The sequence below is a fragment of the Aaosphaeria arxii genome (genome assembly GCF_010015735.1).
Source record: "Aaosphaeria arxii CBS 175.79 unplaced genomic scaffold BU24scaffold_2, whole genome shotgun sequence".
NCBI classification, from domain to species: domain Eukaryota; kingdom Fungi; phylum Ascomycota; class Dothideomycetes; order Pleosporales; genus Aaosphaeria; species Aaosphaeria arxii.
The window spans coordinates 4,286,466-4,309,611 of NW_022983475.1; the positions used below are offsets into that span (position 1 = coordinate 4,286,466).

At 51.8% G+C, this 23,146-nt stretch overlaps 10 protein-coding genes across 10 annotated transcripts; 7 read left to right on the forward strand and 3 right to left on the reverse strand.

Annotated features, from left to right (window-relative positions):
- Nucleotides 1–160: 160 nt before the first annotated feature.
- On the forward strand, nucleotides 161–996 carry BU24DRAFT_459655 (lytic polysaccharide monooxygenase; the record flags this gene model as incomplete). Its single annotated transcript, XM_033531743.1, has 2 exons — nucleotides 161–300; nucleotides 363–996. 2 exons carry the CDS (start codon nucleotides 161–163, stop codon nucleotides 994–996), a joined length of 774 nt encoding a protein of 257 aa, XP_033388379.1.
- A 67-nt stretch (nucleotides 997–1,063) lies between these two features.
- Nucleotides 1,064–2,514, reverse strand: BU24DRAFT_387253 (Nucleotidylyl transferase). The gene is made up of 2 exons (XM_033524960.1): nucleotides 2,308–2,514; nucleotides 1,064–2,254 (listed from the first exon to the last, which is right to left on the reverse strand). The coding sequence occupies exons 1-2, from the start codon at nucleotides 2,333–2,335 to the stop codon at nucleotides 1,158–1,160; spliced, it is 1,125 nt and encodes a 374-aa protein (XP_033388380.1). The 5' UTR covers nucleotides 2,336–2,514; the 3' UTR covers nucleotides 1,064–1,157.
- Nucleotides 2,515–2,635: 121 nt separating this feature from the next.
- BU24DRAFT_419631 (DEAD-domain-containing protein) lies at nucleotides 2,636–5,245 on the forward strand. Its single transcript, XM_033527265.1, has one exon. It carries the CDS (start codon nucleotides 2,694–2,696, stop codon nucleotides 5,160–5,162), a length of 2,469 nt encoding a protein of 822 aa, XP_033388381.1. The 5' UTR covers nucleotides 2,636–2,693; the 3' UTR covers nucleotides 5,163–5,245.
- Nucleotides 5,246–5,337: 92 nt separating this feature from the next.
- BU24DRAFT_448405 (uncharacterized protein) lies at nucleotides 5,338–6,055 on the forward strand (the record flags this gene model as incomplete). The annotated part of the gene is made up of 2 exons (XM_033530884.1): nucleotides 5,338–5,861; nucleotides 5,917–6,055. The coding sequence occupies exons 1-2, from the start codon at nucleotides 5,683–5,685 to the stop codon at nucleotides 6,053–6,055; spliced, it is 318 nt and encodes a 105-aa protein (XP_033388382.1). The 5' UTR covers nucleotides 5,338–5,682.
- Nucleotides 6,056–6,612: 557 nt separating this feature from the next.
- On the forward strand, nucleotides 6,613–8,814 carry BU24DRAFT_365847 (MATE efflux family protein). Its single transcript, XM_033524287.1, has 3 exons — nucleotides 6,613–7,273; nucleotides 7,326–7,340; nucleotides 7,393–8,814. Exons 1-3 carry the CDS (start codon nucleotides 7,052–7,054, stop codon nucleotides 8,650–8,652), a joined length of 1,497 nt encoding a protein of 498 aa, XP_033388383.1. The 5' UTR covers nucleotides 6,613–7,051; the 3' UTR covers nucleotides 8,653–8,814.
- Nucleotides 8,815–9,694: 880 nt separating this feature from the next.
- BU24DRAFT_459660 (uncharacterized protein) lies at nucleotides 9,695–10,303 on the forward strand (the record flags this gene model as incomplete). Its single annotated transcript, XM_033531744.1, has 1 exon — nucleotides 9,695–10,303. The coding sequence occupies one exon, from the start codon at nucleotides 9,695–9,697 to the stop codon at nucleotides 10,301–10,303; it is 609 nt and encodes a 202-aa protein (XP_033388384.1).
- A 68-nt stretch (nucleotides 10,304–10,371) lies between these two features.
- Nucleotides 10,372–11,506, reverse strand: BU24DRAFT_431621 (sister chromatid cohesion protein-like protein Dcc1; the record flags this gene model as incomplete). Its single annotated transcript, XM_033529879.1, has 2 exons — nucleotides 10,372–11,293; nucleotides 11,385–11,506. The coding sequence occupies 2 exons, from the start codon at nucleotides 11,504–11,506 to the stop codon at nucleotides 10,372–10,374; spliced, it is 1,044 nt and encodes a 347-aa protein (XP_033388385.1).
- Nucleotides 11,507–12,049: 543 nt separating this feature from the next.
- Nucleotides 12,050–17,537, forward strand: BU24DRAFT_419634 (uncharacterized protein). The gene has a single exon (XM_033527266.1). It carries the CDS (start codon nucleotides 12,487–12,489, stop codon nucleotides 17,083–17,085), a length of 4,599 nt encoding a protein of 1,532 aa, XP_033388386.1. The 5' UTR covers nucleotides 12,050–12,486; the 3' UTR covers nucleotides 17,086–17,537.
- Nucleotides 17,538–17,674: 137 nt separating this feature from the next.
- On the reverse strand, nucleotides 17,675–19,781 carry BU24DRAFT_365860 (T-complex protein 1 subunit alpha). The gene is made up of 3 exons (XM_033524288.1): nucleotides 19,677–19,781; nucleotides 18,320–19,593; nucleotides 17,675–18,267 (listed from the first exon to the last, which is right to left on the reverse strand). Exons 1-3 carry the CDS (start codon nucleotides 19,717–19,719, stop codon nucleotides 17,872–17,874), a joined length of 1,713 nt encoding a protein of 570 aa, XP_033388387.1. The 5' UTR covers nucleotides 19,720–19,781; the 3' UTR covers nucleotides 17,675–17,871.
- Nucleotides 19,782–19,975: 194 nt separating this feature from the next.
- Nucleotides 19,976–23,003, forward strand: BU24DRAFT_419636 (prolyl-tRNA synthetase). Its single transcript, XM_033527267.1, has 13 exons — nucleotides 19,976–20,071; nucleotides 20,359–20,506; nucleotides 20,604–20,685; nucleotides 20,896–20,918; nucleotides 20,971–20,981; nucleotides 21,031–21,056; nucleotides 21,111–21,299; nucleotides 21,353–21,377; nucleotides 21,434–21,544; nucleotides 21,601–21,701; nucleotides 21,750–22,113; nucleotides 22,167–22,697; nucleotides 22,751–23,003. The coding sequence occupies exons 2-13, from the start codon at nucleotides 20,396–20,398 to the stop codon at nucleotides 22,851–22,853; spliced, it is 1,677 nt and encodes a 558-aa protein (XP_033388388.1). The 5' UTR covers nucleotides 19,976–20,071; nucleotides 20,359–20,395; the 3' UTR covers nucleotides 22,854–23,003.
- Nucleotides 23,004–23,146: the final 143 nt, after the last annotated feature.

The window sequence follows — 23,146 nt, forward strand, 5'->3', positions numbered from 1 at the left end:
GATTGGTATGTGTTGCAGGTTCTTAAACGCCAGGATTACCAGAAAATCCTGGTTGGATTCTATTTTATTCTTGGCTTTCTTTCCCTTTACGTTCTGCATTCGTTCTTACTGCGCGAAAATATGAGAAACCTAGCTCTGTCGTTGACTTTCCTTGTCTCTTATGGAACAGGCTTGGTACAGTGTCATTGTAGGGCCGCCCACAAAATCCCAGCGTGCTACTCGTGTACTAAAGAAGCTCTCAGATGTCTTCAGCCGCTTTATGTTCAATGATACAGTAACAGAGCAATGGCAATTCGTTCGGTAAAGGAGCTCGTAGCCTTAAGTGGAATGTATTCAAAGTCCCTTAGCTGAGCACTCGATAGTAACATCACTGAGGGTATTGCTGCTGACAGTCCCACTGTATCCGATCAATACATGCCTTACTATGACATATCCTCGCCCAACCTCCGATGTGGTCGCGGCGCAGCGACGTCAGGTCCGGGAACACAGACAGCGACCGTAGTTGCCGGTTCAGAAGTCGGTTTCGTCATTGGGCGCAGTGCAGACGAGCCATTAGAACCGTACATAATCTACCACAACGGCCCCGGTATGGCATACATGTCAAAATCGACAGTCGACAATCTAGACGACTATGAGGGCGATGGAGATTGGTTCAAGATCGCGGAGTTCGGACCTAAGGATGACACGACCTGGATTACCCGCGATCAGACTGGCATGAATTTCACGATACCGAGGCGGACGCCACCAGGGAAATATCTGCTACGGGTCGAGCATTTGTATGTGCGTCCGAGCTACAACAGTACGCAGTTTTACATTGCTTGTGCGCAGGTAGATGTGTTGGGGCCTGGTGGTGGTGTGCCGGAGCCGTTGGTGAAATTCCCTGGTGCATATGATCTGAATGATAGAGGCATCATGGTCGAGCAAAGAATATATGAATGGCCATTGAGTGGATTGCTTAAATATCAGATGCCTGGACCAAAGAGGTGGGAAGGCTAAAATGGGCGGATTATCTTAACGTTATTCAGTAAGAAACCCTTGGGGATGGCGTTCCAAGTAGTCTACCCGAGCACAGAGAAGGTCTATCTTTGTCATAAGTGATTCGTATATTAGAAAATCTGATCCTGTCGTGATATATTGTTGGAGAATTTTGAGAGTATCTATAAGGCCGGCTCAAGAACGATGTTATCAATCAGGCGCACTGGTATCTGTCCACCTCCAACGCCCAGCTCTTCGCCTTCTTGAGGCTCTTCGAGAGGCAACATCTTCACTGCTCCACTAAGAATAGCCCCACGGGTTGCGTCAACTTCCTCGATCTCCTCCATAGTGTCAGGGTCAGCAAGACTAATGTAGTCGACTTCGAATCTCGCTCGCTCACTCGACAATAGCGCATCCTGCTCAAAAAGAGTTTTGTCGGCGTGATCATTTGCCGGCCAAAGTATATCACCTCTACTCCGTTTCCCGGCCTTGTATTGCGCCTCCGCCTTGCGCAAAGACTGATTCAAAACTATACCAACATTACGGCGGCGAGTACCAAGATACACATTCCGGGAAGATAGCGCCAGACCGTCCTTTTCCCTAGCTGTAGGGCAAATTCTCACCTCCGTATCAAGATGAAAGTCCTTAACAAGACGCCTGATAACAACAGTTTGTTGTATGTCTTTCTGCCCAAAATAGACTCGGTCGGGTGTGCATATATTGAATAGCTTCAGGCATACTGTAGCTACACCTCGGAAGAAAACTGGTCGGGATGCTCCTTCAAGAAGCTGACCTAATGGTCGCATCTCTACGAAGGAGCCTTTGCCAGGAATGCTGCTATCGGGTGGTAATATGGGATACATAGTCTTCGTCGATGGCGCAAAGACAGCTGTAACTCTGCCTTTACCTGCAGATGCTAGCTCTTGATCCAAAACACCAAGCATCTGCATATCGGCCTCCCATGTCTTGGGGTAGGATGCCAAATCTTCATTGAGACCAAATTGTGTAGGATTAACATAGACGGTGACGAAGACGTCTGTGTTCTCTGCTGCTGCCTGACGGATAAGGGAGAGATGTCCGTTATGCAATGCGCCCATAGTCGGCACAAGTCCGACTGTCCGTTTGTTGAGGAGAAGGTCCTTTCGGTACTTTCGAAGAGGCGCTACATCGTGGAAGATCTGGGTGGAGGTAGACAACGGTCGAAGGTGTGCGCCAGAGACGACATTGCGGACTGGAATCCTGTACGATGCGCGTGGGAGAGCTCTACTAAGACACGAGCCTTAGGAAACGTCAGTGTCGGTGTTCAATGGCAAATCTCACTGTCCTATTTACCGGTCAGAACCCGCAAAGTGCCCGCCATGGTGAGCGTGTTGTTGCGGGGAATGTGCGTCCCGCTGAGTTAGTTGAGGTCGCGGAGAGATGCGGGGAGATGGAAAAAACGATGGAACTATGGGTCCTGAATGTGATGTCCGTGAGAAGAGTAAATCGAAGCCATTGCTCTCGAGCTGAGCAAGAAATACCTTCTGTTGGACTCTAAACAACGCGGGAGTTATCCTCACGACGGCACGTACCGAGGCCGATCTGATAATACAGCACGGACCAAGAGGGAGGGTCTCCACCAAAAAGTTTCATTCTAGAATTTTGGCGCGGACTTTCGCAACTGCAAAGACCACCGAACCCAGACAACACACGAGTTTTCCACAGTATATAGGAGGAAAATGGCCGACGATGGCATGCTTTTGAACTTTTCCATCCCTGAAACTGGGTTTCTCAATAAACCAAAGTTCAAGGGTGGGAGTTGGAAGGACCGACAATCCGCAAAGAGAGCCGCAGGGCATTGGCATGACAGGGCAACAGGACGTCTGAACGGAGAAAAGCCTACGAATAAGACGACTTCGAATCCGAATCGTACAAAGCTGGGCGAACGGCCAAAGCAAAAGTCAAACAGCCCCGAGCCCGAACGACCAACAGAAAGACTACCAAAGCGACCGCGCGTCAGCGGCGAGTTCAAACCTGCTGCCGCTCGAGACAACACGGAGCAGGAAGAATTCAGACCGCAATCAAACCCCAATGTCACAAAGAGTACAGGAGAGAAGAGTTCAGGACCTAAAGGTGGAAAACAGATCATTTCCTCGCTGTTCTCGTTCAACCCCACATCGACGACCGAATCTCTACCCAAAGATCAATCCGCGAACGATGAACACGTCGAACCTTCGAATGCGCCGCTATCGAGCGAGCTTGAAACTTTCACATCTCTAGGTATATCACCCTCCCTTGCAACCCATCTCCTCAATAAGATGGAGATGAAGGCTCCTACAGCTATTCAGAAGGCAGCCATAGCACAACTGGTGAAAGATGACTCGGATGCATTCATACAAGCCGAAACAGGTTCCGGAAAGACATTGGCATATCTCTTGCCGATAGTGCAACGTCTGATTGAGATATCTGCAAACATGAAGAAGAGGAAGGTGGATGAAGCTGTTCAAAGAAATTCCGGACTTTTTGCAATTATTCTCGCACCGACTCGTGAACTGAGTAAACAAATTGCTACGGTTTTGGAAAAGGTGCTCGGATGTGCGCATTGGCTCGTTGCGGGAACAGTCATTGGAGGAGAGAAGAAGAAGTCTGAAAAAGCAAGGTTAAGAAAAGGTATCAATATCTTGGTCGCCACGCCTGGTAGGCTCGCAGATCATCTTGAACACACAGAGGCGCTAGACGTGAGCAACGTAAGATGGCTTGTATTGGACGAAGGTGACCGCTTGATGGAGCTAGGTTTTGAGGAGGAGATTCAGAAGATCATCGGTAATCTAAACTTGAGATTACGTGCCAAAAAGGAAGGAGACGCCGCGATACCTGGACTTCCCAATAAGAGGACTACCATTCTCTGTTCTGCCACGATGAAGATGGATGTCGAACGCCTCGGGCAGATCAGTTTGAAGGATGCTGTTCATATCCGAGCAGACCCCAAGGACCTGGATGGTACAGAGGTCGCTAGAGAGGAAGGATTCTTTGCACCCGCCCAGTTGAAGCAGTCGTACGCCGTAGTTGCGCCTAAGCTCCGTTTGGTTTCTCTCATCAGCTTTCTTAAACGAGCGTTTGCTCGCAAGGGTTCGATCATGAAAGCTATCGTGTTCTTCTCTTGCGCAGACTCTGTAGACTTCCATTTCAGCATCCTCACGAGCGAGCTGGAAAAGTTCTTTGAGGGCGCCGACGCACAGAAGCCGGAGGCGACCGACGAGAAAGCATCCGATGAAGCATCACAGAAGAAAGCTAAGAACGGCAAGGCTGTCATTGAGTCAGACCCAACAAAGCTTGACGTTACTCATACCGAGTCGTCTCTCCTTTCGCCAAAGACGCATTCCGTCTCAGCTTACCGACTCCATGGTTCACTACAACAATCGCTCCGAACATCGACTTTGCAACACTTTACCAAAAACAAAGAGCCTGCTCTATTATTAGCTACGGACGTTGCCTCCCGTGGACTCGATCTTCCTAATGTGGATCTAGTAATAGAATTCGACCCTGCTTTTGCCCGAGAGGACCATCTTCACAGAATTGGCCGTACCGCTCGTGCTGGACGGGACGGACGTGCTACCATCTTTTTAATGCCAGGTTGCGAGGAAGGCTATGTTGATATACTCAAGAGCGACAGAAAAGATGGCGAGGCAGGTATTCACATTGGACGCCAGGATGCGAACGAGATCTTGAAGAAGGGCCTCATCACTTCTGGTGTGACGAAAGACAAGAACGCTTTCATGGACAAGGCTACGGATCTCCAACTTGCCGTCGAGCGCTGGGCCCTTGCGTCTCCCGCACGAATGGAGAGCGCACGGCGAGCGTACCAAAGTCACGTCAGGGCCTACGCAACCCATGTTGCTGCCGAAAGAGGTTATTTCGATATCAAGCAGCTACATCTTGGACATCTCGCAAAGGCATTTGCACTTCGCGAACGTCCAAGTGGTATGAAGGTTCCCGGTTTGAGGACAGGTGCTGGAAGAGATAGCGCGAAGGGTGCCACGCCCAGGATGAGAGGTGCCACCAAGGACGGGAACGACAAGTCGGGTGGTAAAGCAGAGATTGAGCAAGTGGACCCCAGCGAAGATGCAGCAAAGATGCGCAAGGCGGTGCGGGCACGAGAAAAGTTCATGCGGCACGCAGGTCAGGCGGACGAGTTCAATCTTGGTTAAGCAAACTCCTTCGTCTTTTCGATTATACTTAGATTCAGTCCAACTAGAAGAAATAGAACATCTGCCTCGATGGCAACACGAAGCTACAACGTTGATTCTACTGCATCCTCATTGCTGTCCAAGTGGTTACCAACTTCCGTTCAACTGGGTTGGATCGTTCTGTTGGGTATAACTTAAGGTGGTTCCATGGTTGATATCCCAATACAATAACCCACAATCTGTCCACAGCCAACCTTTCCATATCCATCGGCAAGGCAAAGGACACTATATAACCTGGACTTCCACCTAATCGTCGCTCGTGTAGCGTCCATCTCTACAAACCTTCCACCACGCTTCAAATCCTACCCACAACGCAAAAATCTACGATATCAGCCTCCAGGTCTCAAACTATCAAAAATCAATACCAACACTGTCAATCGAGCAGAATCTACCAGCTCCCAACACCTGTCGACTTCAGACACCCAACAACCCCAATCCACCACATCAACTCAAAACCATCACCACAACATCATCATCCACCATGCCCATCATCCAGAACCCCTATGTCGTCCCTCGCGTCCTCTCCGAAGACATGATCCCCAAAGCATGGGAGCCCGCTACTCTCGAATACGACACCCTTCCCTGGTGGGCCATCATGATCGCCTTTTGCGCCGTACTCTTCCTCGGTGTCTTCATGGTGTGGGCATTTGGCTGGTTCACGTAAGTATTCACCTCTTGCAATCGAGGAGGCTGAGCTGACTGTGTGTTGATTTAGGTCATGCTATCGCAGGTGCGGATGCTGCGCAGGATGCTTTGATGGCTTGTTTAAGTGTCGGTGCAGTAGGGCACGGAGGGCGAGGCGGAGGAGGGCAGGGGATGTTGAGGCTCAGGGGTTTCGGGGTCAAAGAACTTAGTGATGAGGGTTATGAATCTTGTTTCTACATTGTGGGTGCGTCTGCGGCATATTCTGGTTTTGAATGGCATTTTGAGAATTTTCTACACGTTTGCTAAACATAGCGTATTTCTGCTTGGAGAAGCATAATGAGAATTGCCCATCGGTTTTTGCTTTTTCTTCATGGACATGGCATTGAAGATAATTGGTATCAAGGCATATCTCACTGCTTGGATTCTTGTAATGTGTTAACGCCGTGATGTTAAGTCTGGAATTTCGTGTGTGTGTCAAAACAAGTACTTATGATGCTTAATATTAAATACAAAAGATAATTGCATCTCATCACTCGCTAAAAGGCCTTTACTCAGTGATGGGAAGTAGTCCCTGAAGATTTTCGACGATGTTCGACAGGGAGGTTAGCGTGATAGGGCTGAAGTCGAGTGCAACAAATCCACCCAATCCAATTTAATTCCATCCAATCCATCAAGTCGGCCAAGTGCCGAAATATTATAACGAACGCGAACCAAGTCCGAGTACGAAAAATGTTACAGTGACCTCCCACTGTGCGCGATGTGAGATGCGCTCCAGAGTGGCGACAAGAAGTTGCGACACGGGCGGTCCTAGCTCGTATCGATACCTTTTTTCTGCTAGTATACTATCACGTCGAATATGGCTTGCAACGGCCATTGATGAGGCAGTATTGCAGCATGCCGTGATTACAATGGGCTGAAGAGGCAATTTTCAATTGGTGAGATGCTGTACGAGTACACTCTTACCCTGCATGAGTACATGATGATTGAAGGAGCAGCAATTGGTCTTCCGTTGCGCCACCGCAGATCTGAAGAAAAAGAGCTAATGCCCGAGGGGCCCACACCGCTAGGTTAACACGGTTCCGCATCGTGCAAGTGCAAAGTGCAGTCTCTTTTGACCTCCGAGTCTTATTTTCTTTCCCTTCGACATACCGTCCATTTGCCATTGCCTGATTGCTACTCGTTGTACCCTTCGGGCGCTGTTGGTGATGGATGAGGACGAAGAGCATCGTGAGCCTTGGCTCGCTGAACCCCTGCTCTCTCCCCACGACCACACGGTCAAGACCAATGGCTATGGCACCGCTGTTGACGGAGCCGGCCTCGAGACTATCGGGGATGAAGCTGGAGGTGGACTTGTGACGACCATGGGAAAGGAAGCCAGATTGCTTTTCAAGTATTCGGTCCCATGCACAATAACGTATCTGCTCCAGGTAAGTTTTGTTTTGCATCTCTAAACAGAAATCATGCTAACATCATGTGCAGTATAGCTTCAGCCTGGTATGTTGTATCGATAAACTTCAACTTCATAGCAGCTACTTACATTTTCAAGGTCACCATATTCGTCGCTGGCCACATTGGCACCGACGAGCTGGGAGCAGTCTCTCTGGCTACTATGACTGCTAACATCACTGGATATGCTCTGTACGAAGGCCTCGCCAGCTCCCTCGACACATTATGCGCCCAAGCATACGGTTCTGGCAGGAAAGATCTTGTCGGCCTCCACTTCCAGCGGATGATTGTCTTCATGCTCACGGTCACCCTATTCATTGGCGCCATCTGGTTCAATTCTGGAGTCATTCTCAGTGCCATGGTCCCTGAGCGCCATCTCGCCCTCATGGCTGGCAAATATCTAAGGATCCTCCTTGCCAGTTGTCCCGGATATGCCATCTTCGAGGCCGGCAAACGCTTCGTCCAGGCCCAGGGTCTCTTCAACGCGAGTCTATTCGTACTCGTCCTCAGCGCACCGCTGAACATGCTGTTCAATTACGTTTTCGTCTTCGCACTTGACTGGGGTCTGACTGGCGCCGCGTGCGCTACCGTCGTCTCCAACACACTCCTTCCCATTTTCCTTTACATCTACATCATCTTCGTCGCCCCGGAAGCCCTCGACTGCTGGAACGGCTTCTCCCGCGAAGCCTTCTCAAACTGGGGCCCTATGGCCAAGCTCTCCGCAGCCGGCATCATCATGGTCGAAGCCGAATGGCTAACCTACGACATCCTCACCTTCTCCGTAACCCACATCTCGACCGCGCACCTCGCGGCCCAGAGCCTCTGCATGACCATCTCGAACGTAATGTGGCACATCCCATTCTCCGTCTCCGTCGCCGTATCCACGCGCCTCGGCAACCTCGTCGGCGCCTCCTCCCTCAGAGCCGCCCGCATCGCCACCCGCACCTACGTCCTCGTCTTCTTCTGCATCGGGCTCCTCAACGCGGGCATCGTCGTCCTCGCCCGGCACTCCCTCCCCCGCTTCTTCACCGAAGACCCGGAGGTCATCGCCATCGCCGTCAGCGTCATGCCCGCCATCGCTATCTTCCAGCTCGCCGACGCGTTTACCTCGCTCGCCAACAGCATCCTGCGTGGTCTGGGTCGCCAGGCCGTCGGCGGGTACGTCAATTTGTTTGTCTACTACGTCGTCGCGGTGCCGTTGAGTCTGTTCTTGTGCTTCGGAAAGCCGGATCTAGGGCTTGCAGGGCTCTGGACGGGGTGTGTGACGGGGGCGTGGTTGATTGCGGGGATAGAGGGCGCGTATTGTAAGATGACGAGTTGGAAGAGGGCGATCGAGGATGCGAAGGAGAGGGAGGATTGAACGGGCTTTGTGGATGAAGGAGTTTCTAGACTACGCAACGTCTTTCTTTTGTTGGAGGAGCTTGGGTTAAGCGTTGTTGTAGTCGACTCGCTCCATCGAGGCTTCGATCTTAGTATAACTCAAATTATATACATACATCCACAATCTAACAGCTCATCTTACAATCAATCCCCAATGGAACCTTGTTAGTTTCGTCAAACAACTTTGGTATCGTTCCCATTTAGGTTCATGTCTGCATTGTGTACTTCGAGTAGGTGTATCAGAATTTTGAAGTGTAAAAAAGCACATGAGACAAGGAACCTTAGAATTCACCATCGAAGCACCTCTCTGGAAAGAACTGAATTTCTTGATTGCATTATCTCTTGATCTAATACTCTAAAAGCTCATATCATCGATTAGTGAGGTACATCACACAAACCAGCCATGACACAATCTCCCCCTATCCCATCCCTCCCGGCGAAGTCCTCATACCACCACCACCACCACCACCACCAGTCCAGCATTTGTCACACCCAATCGGATCCTCCCACCCTAAACATCCGAACAAATACTGCCACTCCCGTTCCGAGGATATCTGCTTTGTCACCGCATACTTTCTTCCCTTGTGCTTACGAAAGGTCGAGCGATTCGAACGAGGGCGAGACTTGTTTTTGTACGAGAGATTGTACTTCTTATTTGTTTGAGTATTTATATTTGAGGGTAGAAAGGCATATGAGAAAAGAGGGGCTCAAAGTTGGATTGGTTTTTCACTTTTGGTCTTTGAAAACTCTTTGGGTGTAGGAAAACTATATTGGGGTGATTGGTCTTGATATTGCAAGACCCTAGACTTTTTATTGGATATTGAGGGACGAGGGATAGGGTCATTCGGTTGCTTATGAAGTTTTTGCTGGGAAGAAGAACTCTGATTTCGAGGTCTTTGATTCGAAAGGGCTTTGTGCCAGTGCGATATTCTTCCAGCATCATTACGCGCCCAGCATCTACGGTTGAAAATCGAAAGCCACCATCGCCATATTCAAGTACGACGTTCAGGACATTGACGACCATGGCCTCCACACCTCCCCACTGTCCTTCTTCTGCCGCCGCAGAAAACGAACAGCCAGACAAACCCCACACAACACCAACAGCATCGACACCCCCAGAATCCCAAGAGCAACCGCTCCCCAAACTCTCTCCAGCGGACTTCCGCGCATACAACCACATGGCCGAGCACATGGACTACTTCCACAACCACTTCCGCGCGACCTGGACGACGCTGATGACCGCGTGCGAGACCAACAAGCGGCCCAAGAACCTCTCGATGCGGCAGTTCATCGGAATGGGCCTGCAGCTGTGCCAGCATCTCACCATGCACCACACGATCGAGGAGAAGCACATATTCCCCGTGCTGGCGAAGAAGATGCCTGCGTTCCGCAAGGAGTTGGAGCTCCTGACGCAGCATAAGCAGATCCACAAGGGGTTGGATCGGCTGGAGGAGTATTTGTTGAAGTGTCAGAGTGGGGAGAGCGAGTTAAGGTTGGGGGAGTTGAAGGAGATTATGGAGGGGTTTGGGGAGGTGCTGTGGCAGCATCTTGATGATGAGGTGGCGCAGTTGGGTGCGGAGAATATGCGGAAGTATTGGTCGTTGGAGGAGATGAGGAGGATGCCGATGTGAGAGGAGGGAAGTTAGGCATACGCGGTATCGTGCGTTAGAATGAATATACCCAGACTGTTTTCCATGCTTCATCGCTTTCGCATCTTTCCGAACTTCTCGTGCCATTTGCGGGCTGATGCTTTCGTGCCTGGTTTCTCGGCCTGTGCTGCTGGGAGTGCTGCTCCTTTTGCTGTGATTGTGCTTGTAGTGGGCTGGTCGTACGCGCCTTCGATCGAGCTTAATTTGACGTCCGAGTGCCATGCCTGAGGGAGGTTCTCCTTCCATGTCTCGAGGAAATCCAGGAGTGAGTAGCTGGAAGATCCGCCTCGTGCCTGGAGCAACTTCGTTCCCACAAATCGCACCGTCTTGCCTTGATCGAGACATGACCATGGTCCGTTGAGGCCTTGCTCAGCGGTTGATAGATGTTTGCAGATGGTAGCAGCCAGGTCCCCTGGGAATCCCTCTTCTGCCACCAACTTCGCAATGTCCTGGGTCAAGAACTGTGTGTCAAGTTTCACACCTTCCGCAAGCGCAGCAGCGACGACTGATTTCCAGACTTGTGTGGTAGTGTTTGCGGTCGGTCTGTAAGAATGACCGCCGACCTCGAAAGCCAAAACCTCGATCCAGCCCTGATCGAACTGTCCCTCCGAGAGTGGGATGTGTTCGAGGATGCTAGCCTTGGTACCTGCATTGCCAATTGCGTCGACCTCTCCATCCACGATGTCGTATATGGGCAACAGTTCCTCCAGCGTTGACGCAGGAGAAACAGCAACGGGATGCAGCTCTAGGGTTGTAGTGCATGACGCAATTGCCTGGGTGGTAGGGACCGGTATGTCGTTGCCATGGTCGGGAGGGGGTGCAAGGGCGGTGGGCTGGGTGATGAAGACGGAATTGGACGTCTGGACCTGTCTCAGTTGGAAGGTCTTGTTGGGGGTGCAGAGCACTGCATACGCTGCTTTCGCGTTTGGCGCATTCGGATCGGAGGGCGGTACCTGCGACTTGATGCAGAGTCTAAAGCCACACGCGTAGGAAGTTAGCCTAGGTAATGTGCACCGAAGAAGAAAGGGAACGAAGAGCAGGAAATAGCTGAATAGGGACGTACTGGGGCGGGTCGGGAGAGTCTATAAGCTCAACAATTTCTGGTGGCAGCTCGAGCAGACGGAATTGTTGAAGCTCGTGGGAAATTGCAAAAGGGACGGCGCCCTCGTCTCGCTGGGTTGCCATGCGAGCTGGGTCTATGTAGTACGTGTTTGGTGTGCGCGTGTGTATGTAAGTTTATGGGTTGGTGTTTTCCCATGTACGGAGATATTCGCGTTGTTTGTTGTTTTGTTGTTTTGTGAGGGGTTGAGATTGTCGAGATTTGAGGGAGATCGGCGCCAGGTCCCTCGTCGCTCTTCCGCCTCCGCCTCCGCAAGCGCGCCCGCGTCACCAACTATTTACCATGATACTCTGCCTAGGTATACATTGTGTAAGGAGGAATTACGCGCGTCAATTGATTGGAACTGAAATGCAAGGAGTAGAACCAAATCTCTATCTAATCAACATACATACCTTCGGGAAGGCATCGAAGAATTGGCTGATCCCAAAGATAGAACACGACATGATGGTATTACTGGGAACCCCCCGTCTATCGTTGTCGCACTTGTCGCTATTGGTGGCACCGTCGTAAGCCCTCCAATTCGACCTGCGCTTGGCCGCAGAAAACAGGACCTGACCGTTGCAGCGCATCTGGGTTTTGCATCTTCTGATTCCTGTTCAACGACTAATCGCTGTGCACTACTTGCTGCTGTGCATCTTGTCTCAAGTACACCACCTAATTAGTGCATGCAGGTCGTGGTTGTGGTCGCAGTTGCTGCTCTCCTTCCCGTTTGTTTACACTTCCACGACAGCTCTCGCTGTACTTACTCCGCCCGCAACAATTTCACCATCACAACAACAACAACAACAACCACCTCAACACTACCACCACCACCGCGTCCACCTTTTCATCCCCTCCTCCACCTCGCTCTTCGCTTCCTCCACGATTTCCCTCCGCCTACTCGCATGGCGCCTTAACGAGTATTCGCTCACTATTGTCATTCGCTTTGTGCGCGCCATGTTCTGAACGGCCTCGACGACCTGTTCCCACCAACCTTACCAACCTACATACCTAATTTACTTGTCCAACTCCGTCACTCCTTCACACGCGCTCGATACCCTCAATCATGGTCCTTATAAATCCAGAGCCAGCGGCTCTGTCCCCCGGCGACCTCTCTCTTTTCTATACCACCGATGAGTTCTTGTCCAACTCTCCGGTGTTGATCTTCTACGGCCCAACGTCGACTTCGACGCACGCCACGCATTCGCGCATCCAGGCGCACATCTTCACCCCTGCAGGCCTACAGAATTTTGCCCGTCTGATCATATCGCCAACTGCACCCTTCTATTCCGCCGTCACCTGCCTGCCTCGCGAGGAGCAAGGTGACGAGATCTGTCGAGGCCTCGCCTTCAGTCTGTTCAAATACTTTGTCGAACTTCCAGAGCCCATAAAAGATGTTTGGGAGAAACAATACGGCACTATGGCGCGGTTGCCCTCCGCGCCCACTCTATTCTCGGAAGCACACGCAGCCATGGTTGCCGCGCGCATGGTCAAAGTGGAGAATGTTGGAGATATCATAGTGGATGTTCGGCATGCTCTTGGTGAGCAGACATTATCTTGGTTGGACGTGGACATTGTTCTTCCTCAAGGCACCATGCAAAAGTTGGAGATTCGGGAATCCGCGCAGTTTGACGAAGCAGAAGACGACATCCTCCAACAGCGTTATGGCGCATATGCTCCCGTCATCAAGTTGTTCGGGGAAGCAGCTTTTCTACCTACATCAAAGTTGCGGCGCGCACCTTCCAAACCAACTGCTCTCAACCGATCACAGTCATTCTCAAGGAAGAACAAGGAAAACCTCCGGCGCGAGATGTGCGAGTTACTGGATACTGAGGAGAACTACGTTAGCAAAATCGATGATCTGATTCATAATGTGGCGGTCGATTTCCGGCAGAAGGCAAAAGCGAGGAACCCAAGCAGCACGAGTCCGACCGAACAAGCTCTGCAAGGCCTTTTCCCTCCCAGTCTTGACAAGATCCTTGAAGTCAACCATGGTTTTCTAGAGGCCATTCGCAACGTCCTCGAAGAAACAGAGAATGACGCCATCCAAGATATTGAGAACGCCAATGATGACATATTCGTCGCCCCGTTGCGTGGACAGAAAGACCCGCCAGATGTCACCGGTGCCCTAGCCGTGGGCAAGGCTCTGCTGGAGTGGTTTCCCCAATTTGAAGATTGTTACACCGACTATATCAGTGCCCATGGAGACTTTTCGCAATTTTTGAAAGTCTTCATGAAAGACACTGGCTCCAGTTTCTCCAAGAGAATTCACGAAACCGGGGAGCAGCGGCTCACATCACTACTGATTGAACCAGTGCAGCGTCTTCCGCGATACAATCTTTACATCGACAATATCGTAAAGCAGCTCCCTGTTCGGCATCCAGCTATCAAGGTTTTCCTCAAGGCCAGGGATATCATATCTGAGATATGTTCAAGGGATGGACCCAGTGCGCAGCAGATCAAGGTCTTTGACCGTCTGCGCAAGATGGTATTCTCATGGCCGCCGTCGTTCCATCCACCAGGCCGCTTGATCACTGCAATCGACTTCGTCGAACTCTCCCCACCATACCACGGTGATCTGAGTGGTCCAGGAACCACCTCGGGCATTATGCTCCTCTTTACGAGCCATCTGGTTTTGTTGCATAAACCTAATGGATCGACGGTGACTGCACGAAGCGTCATGAGTGATCTCGATACCCCCAAATTTGGCGAATCAATTTCTTCTTCTGCGGAGCTCATCTTCCACCAACAATTGAAGCTTTGCGATGTCTCCCTCAGCGAGCATTCAGATGGCAACATCCTTCAATTGATATCTCCTACGCCAACCTCGAGTCAGCCAGGACGACCCAGAAGCCGGGATCGACAAAACATTGGCATCCGCATGTTATGCCTGCAGGGTCCATACGAAGGCAAGGTGCATAGATGTGTGGAAGAAATCGTCAAGGCTAGGGTGGAGGGCCGGTACCCAGAGGATGAGAGGGAGAGCTACAAATGGGAAGTACGGAGTGCTCCTGGCGACCTGAATCTCTTCTCTGCCGTGTCTGAGGATCTTGCTGGAAACACCGTCGAGGGTCGTAGAGAACCCGCGAAAGTCCAGATCCTCGTAGAACCATCGAAAATGCCCGAGCCCCTCCAAGTGCATGACAATGGCATTGAGATGACGATCTCCATCTCTGTTCTCCAGGACGGTCTTTTCCTCATCGAAACCAGGGGTGCGAATGACTACAATGCCAGGGACAAGCTCACGAGCGTAGAGTTCCAGCCGGTGATAACGAAGAGATTGGCAAATTACTTTCAGCTGCGGAACAACATAAGGAATCCTTCCCTCTCTGAAGCGTACCTTTTCAAGAACTCACAAATACTTAAGGCTCTTCGCCTAGAGATTGAGGACATGGACGAGCGACAAGACAGTAAGAGCCGGCCACATTCGCCCGTCAAGATGCTGTCCAGTCTTTTCGGCGCAAGCGTAGGCAGAGATGGAGGGTCTCGCAGGCTTCAACGCAATCCACCATCTCTGGGAGACATCTCCCGAATGGCACCTCCACTCCAGCCAGCACCCACGAGGACACATAGTAGGGATGGCGAGCTCTCGCGGCCTACGTCTTCAAGCAAGTCTGTTTCATTCAATGCGGCTGCTACACCAACGGACTCATTGTCAAAGCTCGAAGAGACAATGGCCACACTTCTTTTGGCAATACATGCTCGCAAGGGCAACATTGTTGGCAGGTCTGTTCGAGCTAGAGTCATCGCAGATGAGCTTTTGGTCAACGAGGTGTACAATTCGCTTCTAGAGAATCCTTCAAACATCGATACAGCCGCCCATTCTTCCGTTGACGTTCTGTTTGCCGCCTTTGAGAAGTTCTTGAAGATTGCCTGGCGAGAGAAGATGGGTCCAGTGGTCTCTCTACCCACGCTTGTGTCCCTACAGCACAAATCTGACAGCATGTACCCGGGAGAATTTGAAGAGTTCTTCCGTACTACCTTGAACGAGATGGCTCCTCAGAATCAACGCTCTATACGAGCGATCATCAAACTTTTGGCTGACCTGCTTGACGGCACAAGTAATGATGGCGACCGAGGCATTCTGACAGCAGCTTTCGCTGAAATGCTTGTCCCGGACGGCGATGCCGCGGGATTCATATCTTTGATCGATCGCTTGATCCAAGACAACGATGCTCTGTTCGCGCCACAGACAAGCGGCGTCAATACTCCAAACTTTGGATCGGTCGATTCGAAGACTCGCTCTGCCGCAGCTGGATCCATCAACTCGAATACTTCCTTGAGGAAACGATTTGGCCTGTCTACTCTAACGAGGGAGAACAGCAAGTCTGAGAGTACGTCCAAGGTTGGTTCGCTGTGGCGCTCTCTGAGCAAGAATGATCATGGCATGGACAACCAGCCATCTAGCATCTCAAAAGCGGGACCTGCTTCTCTGGGTCGTTCCAACTCCACAGACATGAACCTACGTCTCTCGCCGAAACGACCATCGTCCCGCGACCGCCCGACAGTCCTAGGCGCCTTTCCTTTCGAAGGTCAGCCTAGCCCACATGGCAGGTCGTTTTTGGGAACTTTGGGTGTTATTGGAGAGGTACCGTCGAATGGACCTCCCCGCAAGAAACGTCGTTCTTCTCTCAGTGATCTAAAGACTTTGCAGACTGCCGATCACACACCCACCTGGTCCCCTCAGACACCTCGTCGGGCAGACTCTTCGCAGGTCAATGCACGACAATCTAGCGCTTCACCCCATACGCCTTCTCGCAATACTCCGTCACCAGTCAAGCATTCGTCCATTCCCACCCCAACCTCGAGACTTGGATCCCCAATGCTGCGATTGGGTTCGCCCATTCGCAAGGAGAACTCCCCAGCCGTCGCTCTCGACCGTCCCACTGTTCGACCCAAGTCAGTTACTAGCCCTGAAAAGATGGTCAAGCCGGACGAGGTGACGATCAAGTCGTATAGCCCTACTAAGAAACGAACTGAGTCGGTGACGGGCATTCCAATACTCAAGCCCACGGGGTCTGGGTTATCAGAGCGCCCTACATCTGGTAACACCGTCAAGATACCGCCCTCAACACCCCGGTCGCCTACCAAAGCAGGTGCATCTGCCAGTCCACCTAAGAGACTGAAGATGCAATCGCCCCAGAAACTAAGGGAACGCCTGCAGACCCAGCAGCGTGATGTTGAGACGGCATCGAAGGATCTACAGAGCGAGCTCAGTGCTATCGGCCATGAGCTTTCTGCGCGTAGCGTTCCTCGACTCACAACCCAGACTTCTGCCCCGCCGTCTGCATCAGCTTCTGGATCTAACAGAAGCCTCGAGTCACGCATTGCGAACCTAGAGAAGCACCTAAAGACAACGTTGGATGCTTTGCAACTCCGGTCTACCACAATCTCTAACGATGTCACTTCTTCCCTTCAAGTCTCGGAAGCTCGTGCCAAGCATCTCGACCAGCTGTACCGCGATATGAATGCTGAGAATGAGGCACTATACGCCCGTTTCAACGAGGAGCTTGAGAAGGTAGAGCGTGCCGTGCGCAAAGGCAAGGGTAACGAGGAAGTCGATCGCAGGATGAAGGCCAGCGAGGAGGAGGCAGCACGCTTGCGGAAGGAGAACGCAAGGCTGAAACGGGAGGTTGCCGGCCTCAAGGCACAACTCAGGGAGTGAGTGAGTCTGCATCAGACAGCTCAACACAACTCCACCACCCCTTGTAAGGCTCATGCTAAACGGTCAGTTAACCGGTTGCAGTTTGCATGAGCGAGGCATGATTACAATGGTGTCGCATTTCCTTTTCCGACCTTTCAGGTCTTGTATCAGCATTATCACGGCGTTCAAAAGCGGAATTTCATGTATTATGTTCTTCAGCGTGAACATGGGCATCAATATGGTTTGGGGTTTTGGGCAGGATATCATGATCATGACGGGATTGCTGGTGCTGAGTGTCTCCTACCTCGTGCTGTTCGGATTGCTTGGGTACATTGTTGAGCAACGTACCCCAAGCGTTGCTCCTGTGCACGATGGGACTGGAAGATGATCAAGGGTGGCGTTATCGGTTGCGGGATTACATGGTTTTTTCCAATGCCGCCTGTGGCTGACTGAATATACCAAATGAATTGCATGTACTACTTCATCCTTTTGCTTCTGTCTTTGTGATGTTCTTGAATTTTCGTCTTCACGGTGAATGAATCGTACTACTACCCGCTTAGCAGTAGCAATGACAGCAACTAGTAGGCACTCGGTTTGAATATCATATCATAACATATCATGTCTCTTTTGTTCGAAGAAAGTTACCAAGATTAAAAAACAAGGCTACTATCTACGTGATGATGGTATCTGTTTATCTAATGTGCATTTCCCAAATACATGCACACGAAAAAAACGTCTATGATTGTGCATTTCCGACATTTCATCTCATTGCCCCTTTTTTTCATTCATTTCAAGACAAGATCTTTTTTAGTGGCCATGCCCATCATCCCCGCCTCCACCCCTCTCCTCCGGATCCAACTTAATCAGCGTATCAATACGCATAATCGCGACGCACGCCTCGACCGCCGACTTGAGCTGCTTGACCTTGCTCATGCTGGGCTCGAGCACGCCCGCCTTGACGGAGTCGTGGACTTTGCCGTTGGCGAGGTCGAGGCCGTAGTTCTTGTAGCCCTTGGAGCGGGCGACGGCCTTCGCGTTCTCCGGGGTCGTCGGGTCCGAGGTCGTGCGCTGGGAGAGGGCGTGGCGGGAGCGGAGCTGCGCGACGAGCTCGGTGGAGTCTTTGGCGGCGTTTATGGCGAGGGTTTTGGGGATGGAGAGGAGGGAGGTGGCGAAGGCGGCTATGGCGAGTTGTTCGCGGGAGGACTGTGAATGTTAGGTTTGTTTGGGTTTTGGGGGGTGGGTTATGAGGACTTACGACAGAGGTGGCCCATTCTTCGAGGTAGATGTGTAGGGCTGTTTCTACGGCGCCGCCGCCGGGGACGACGCGGCCGGATTCGAGGGTGCGCTTGACGGCGGAGAGGGAGTCGTGGACGGAGCGCTCCATCTCGTCGAGGGCGAAGTCGTTGGGGCCGCGGAGGATGATGGAGGCGGAGGAGAAGGCCTTGGTGCCCTTGACGAGGATGCACTCGTCGTCGGAGATGCGCTCTTGGACGACCTCGTCGGCGGTGCCGAGGAGGGAGGGCTCGAACTTCTCGTCGCCGTTCAGGTCGGAGAGGGTGCCGACGAGGGTGGCGCCCGTGGCCTTTGCTATCCTTCGGAGGTCCTCCTTCTTGCATCGTCGCACCGCCATGGCGCCCTTCTCGATGAAGTACTTCAGGCAGAGGTCGTCGATGCCCTTGGTCGTTAGCACGACGTTGGCACCAGCCTTGAGGATCATCTCCACGCGCTCGATCACGATGCCGGCCTCCCGCTCGCGGATCTTCTCGAGCTGCGCCGGGTCGTCGATGGTGATGTGCACGCCGAGCTTCATGCGCTCCTTCTGGAGGTTGATGTCCAGGCAGGCGATCTTGGCGTCGGTGACGCGGGTCACCATGGCCTGCGAGGCGACGGTGCAGTTGAGTGCGTAGCCGTTGACAAGGACCGACTCGTTGGCGCCCTTGCCGTGTGCCTTGAGGATGTTGACGGCCTTGACTGGGTACTTGACCTCGTTCTTGCTGTTGGTGCTCTTGACCGACTGCATGGCGTCGACGACCATGTTGGCGAAGAAGTCAGAGTCCGAGCCGATGATCTTGCTCGACATGGACGTCTTCGCGATGTTGACGAGCGAGTCCTTGCCCAAAGTGTCCACCTTGATGCTGATGTTCTCGTTCATGTACTTGACCGCCTCCCTGAGCGCCAGCCGGTATCCGTTGATGATGGTGGTGGGGTGTATCTTGTTCTTCATGAGGTCGTTCGCCCGCCTCAAGAGCTCGGCTGCTATTATCACGACGGATGTGGTGCCGTCGCCGACCTCCTTGTCCTGCTGCTGGGCGAGGTCGACGAGAATCTTGCCTGCGGGGTGCTCGATGTCGAGGAGGGTGAGGATGGTGGCGCCGTCGTTGGTCACGGTGACGTCTCCGATGTCGTCGACCATCATCTTGTCGAGGCCAGAGGGTCCGAACGACGACTTGACGACATTGGCGATCGCTTGCGTTGCGAGGACGTTCTGGTCGCGGACATCCTGGCCACTGATTTTCTGCCCACCGAGGACTGTGAATAGAGACAAGGTGTTAGCGGGGAGGTGTGGTCTGTATGTATTTCGGTTGGAAAGGGGAGCTGCAGATGAAGCTTACACAGAGTTCCGGCGTTCCGCGGTTGTTCAAATATTCCAGCCATGGTTTATGTTGTGTGTGGTGGTAGCTACTTGGTGATAGATTCCCCCTCGTGCTGCCTTATGGAAACTCACAAACGCGAAGTCCCATTATTAGTGTTGCTAGAAATTGACGTCGGCGTTTGGGATCCGCCGACCATGAGCTAACTGTATATGGTAAGACGTCCCTGGAAGCTCCTGTCCAATCAGAATGCATCAACTCCCCCGGCGCGGACCCCTTCCACCCCTCTCCGCCCCCCCTCCGTTAACTAATTCAGAGAACACCAACTTTCGCGAGAGACCGCCCGATTCTCTGTGACTGTTTACTTTTGCGTGTGTCGTCTCCTCCAAGTGACAGCCCTTCAGCCCTCAGAACAGGTATGTTTGATCCTGAGTCTTACGGATTACTCTCAAATTGACTCATTTCTGACTCTTGAATTCTAATTTATCAGGTATATATCAATCTCCCTTATCTCCCCGCCTACCCCTCCTTGCGCACACGCAACGCACACCGGCATCCTTCCCGTCTTTCGTTCCAAGGAACTCATGACAGAACAATCTCTCCGTTTCGACACTTCTCTCAATTTCAACTTCTCTACTCAATATATCATTGTTCTCCACGTACTCTTACTCTTTCTAACGATTGCGCTCCTTGCGCACTACAGATATCTCCCCCACGCGCCTCGATCCCTTCCATCCAACATGGCCGACGCAGACAGCAAGCTCAAGGACCTCTCCATTTCCGAGACCAAGAAGAAGAAGGACGGCAACCCCACCAAGGCTCCCAAGAAGCCTCAGCAGCCCAAGAAGAAGGTGTGTGGCCATCTGGATATCCGAGCGGAGTGCGGCTAGCGACGGCGGTTTGCGTATCAAAAAAAGAAAGGAAATTATTGACGTTTCTGGGTCACAGATCGAGGGCAAAGAGCTCATTGGCATTGATGTCGCGAAGGAGGCCGATCTTGGAGAATGGTACCAGCAGGTTATCACAAAGGGTATGTGGTTATACGTGCGTGCGTCGTATGGGGCAGCGGAATACCAAATTGGCATCTTTAGCAAGGGAGGGTGATGATCTGGCTTTCAGGCTGGATTGGGCCTCCTCGTTGCTGGAGATGGTATCTTTGGTACTCGGTGTGCTCCTACGGTTTACTGCGCTCATTGTCTGGAATTGATATCGAGCAATGGCTAACATGATTGTCAATTAGGTCAAATGATCTCTTACTATGATGTAAGTCAAATTTCCATCCTCTGATATCAGTAGCTTTACTAACGTCTTACAGGTCGCTGGATGGTAAAGCCCCCCATATATTCGGGAATGACTAAAACTAACAAACTACTAGCTATATTCTTGAGCCTTCTTCATACGGTACGAAACCCGGACTTCTTCACAGTCCAATCGATAGCTAATTGTTGATAACAGCCATCTGGGAGAACATCAAGGCTTGGTTCGACAACCAGATCAAGACCCTCAAAGTCCGAAATGCCTACTTCCCCATCTTCATTTCTGCCGACAACCTCGAGCGTGAGAAGGAGCATGTCGAAGGCTTCGCTGCTGAGGTGGCATGGGTTACACAGGGAGGAAAGTCAAAGCTTGACAAGCCTGTTGCTGGTATGAGTGCCGTGGCCCCAATACTTGCTTTAATTTTCTGACTGCCGAACTAGTCCGCCCTACCAGTGAAACCGCTATGTGAGCCCTACCTGTATTGTATAATACGACAATGGAGATTCTAACGTGCACCTCAGGTACCCCTACTTCGCCCGCAAGATCCAGTCGCATCGTGATCTTCCCCTGAAACTTAACCAGTGGAACAACGTTGTGCGATGGGAGTTCAAGCACCCCATGCCCTTCATCCGGTAAGTGTTGCAGGTATTGATTAGTAGTCACTTGGTTACTAATTCATAACTTCAAGATCTCGAGAGTTCTTGTGGCAAGAAGGCCACACCGCACATCTTACCAAGGAGGAGGCCGGAGCTGAGGTCCGCCAAATTCTGGACTGGTACAGCGATATCTGTACGTACTTTTCTACCCTTATGAACCGATTATACTAACAAGATGCAGACCAGGAGCTCCTCGCCACCCCCGTCATCAAGGGTCAGAAGACTGAGAACGAGAAGTTCCCCGGTGCTGACTACACAACTACCATCGAGGGATTCATCCCCGCCACTGGCCGAGGTATCCAAGCAGCAACCTCCCATTGTCTCGGACAGCATTTCTCGAAGATGTTCAACATCACCGTTGAGGACCCCAATGCCAAGGAGACTGGCAAGTCTGAGAAGATCCATGTCTGGCAAAACTCTTGGGGCTTAACCACCCGTTCCATCGGTGTCATGATCCTCACCCACGGTGACAACCGCGGTCTTGTCATTCCTCCTAGAGTCGCAGAGATCCAGGTCATTGTCATTCCCGTCGGTGTTACCGCAAAGTACGTTCGCCTTTATAGTTTCCCACATTGACAAGCACTAACACATTGTTCAGGACCACCCCCGAGGCCAAGGAGGACCTCTACAAGAAGGTCCAATCCATCACTGACGACCTTAGGTCCGTCGGTGTCCGTGCCGAGACCGACTACCGCGAGGGCTACAGCCCCGGCTGGAAGTTCAACGACTGGGAGCTCAAGGGTATCCCTCTGCGAATCGAGTTCGGACCTAAGGACGCCGAGAAGGGTCAGGTCACCACCAGCCGTCGTGATGTCGCCAACAAGGACGAGGCACGTGGCGAGATCAAGGTCGACGATCTCAAGGATGCAGTCCCCAAGCTCCTCGAGCAGATCCAGACCGATATGTTCAACCGCGCCGACGCCGAGTTCCGCAACCACCGCAAGCAGCTCACCAACTGGGACGACTTCGTCCCCACCCTCAATGGAAAGAACGTCGTCCTTGTACCCCACTGCGAGGGCGAGAAGTGTGAGGACGAGATCAAGGACAAGAGCGCGCGTAAGGCGCTTGGCGATGATGTCGCTGAGGACTCTAAGGCTCCTGCTATGGGTGCTAAGAGTTTGTGCATTCCGTACGCCGCCCCCAATTCCAGAATCAACCATTGTATACTGACTATGACCACAGCTTCGACCAGCCTGAGGGCATCGTCAAGGGCGAGACCAAGTGCATCAACCCCGACTGCAAGGACTTCGCCAAGTCCTGGATCCTGTTCGGCAGGAGCTACTAGACGTCTGGCTTACAGTGCGGCCAGTTGTATGTCTTTCCTAACTATCTCTGTGTGTAGGTGTTGCTGTCGGGTATGGAGTTCGGAAGGATGGGATGACGGAAAGTGGGCATCCAACAGTGAATCAAATCAAATCAACAGCACATCAGATCAAATCAAATCGATTCAAATCAATCATCCAAGTCTCCAATCGTGCCTTTGATTCCAAGTATGTATACATTTCAACGCGTGTATACAATTATTGATGTCGATTAACCCCTCAAAATCACTGCTCACGATGCCGTTGTGACTCCATC

What these genes read in the sequence shown, in the direction of transcription:
- BU24DRAFT_387253 (XM_033524960.1), bottom strand. Translation starts at nt 2,335, where the DNA reads ATGGCGGGCACTTTGCGGGTTCTGACCG. An exon ending in CACTTTGCGGGTTCTGACCG is followed by an intron (nt 2,255 to 2,307) that starts GTAAATAGGACA and finishes ACGTTTCCTAAG; the next exon opens with GCTCGTGTCTTAGTAGAGCT.
- BU24DRAFT_419631 (XM_033527265.1), top strand. Translation starts at nt 2,694, where the DNA reads ATGGCCGACGATGGCATGCTTTTGAACTTTTCCATCCCTGAAACTGGG.
- BU24DRAFT_365847 (XM_033524287.1), top strand. Translation starts at nt 7,052, where the DNA reads ATGGATGAGGACGAAGAGCATCGTGAGCCTTGGCTCGCTGAACCCCTG.
- BU24DRAFT_419634 (XM_033527266.1), top strand. Translation starts at nt 12,487, where the DNA reads ATGGTCCTTATAAATCCAGAGCCAGCGGCTCTGTCCCCCGGCGACCTC.
- BU24DRAFT_365860 (XM_033524288.1), bottom strand. Translation starts at nt 19,719, where the DNA reads ATGGCTGGAATATTTGAACAACCGCGGAACGCCGGAACTCTGT. An exon ending in GCGGAACGCCGGAACTCTGT is followed by an intron (nt 19,594 to 19,676) that starts GTAAGCTTCATC and finishes CTCTATTCACAG; the next exon opens with TCCTCGGTGGGCAGAAAATC. An exon ending in AAGAATGGGCCACCTCTGTC is followed by an intron (nt 18,268 to 18,319) that starts GTAAGTCCTCAT and finishes TAACATTCACAG; the next exon opens with TCCTCCCGCGAACAACTCGC.
- BU24DRAFT_419636 (XM_033527267.1), top strand. Translation starts at nt 20,396, where the DNA reads ATGGCCGACGCAGACAGCAAGCTCAAGGACCTCTCCATTTCCGAGACC. An exon ending in GCTTGACAAGCCTGTTGCTG is followed by an intron (nt 21,300 to 21,352) that starts GTATGAGTGCCG and finishes CTGCCGAACTAG; the next exon opens with TCCGCCCTACCAGTGAAACC. An exon ending in CCCGTCGGTGTTACCGCAAA is followed by an intron (nt 22,114 to 22,166) that starts GTACGTTCGCCT and finishes CACATTGTTCAG; the next exon opens with GACCACCCCCGAGGCCAAGG.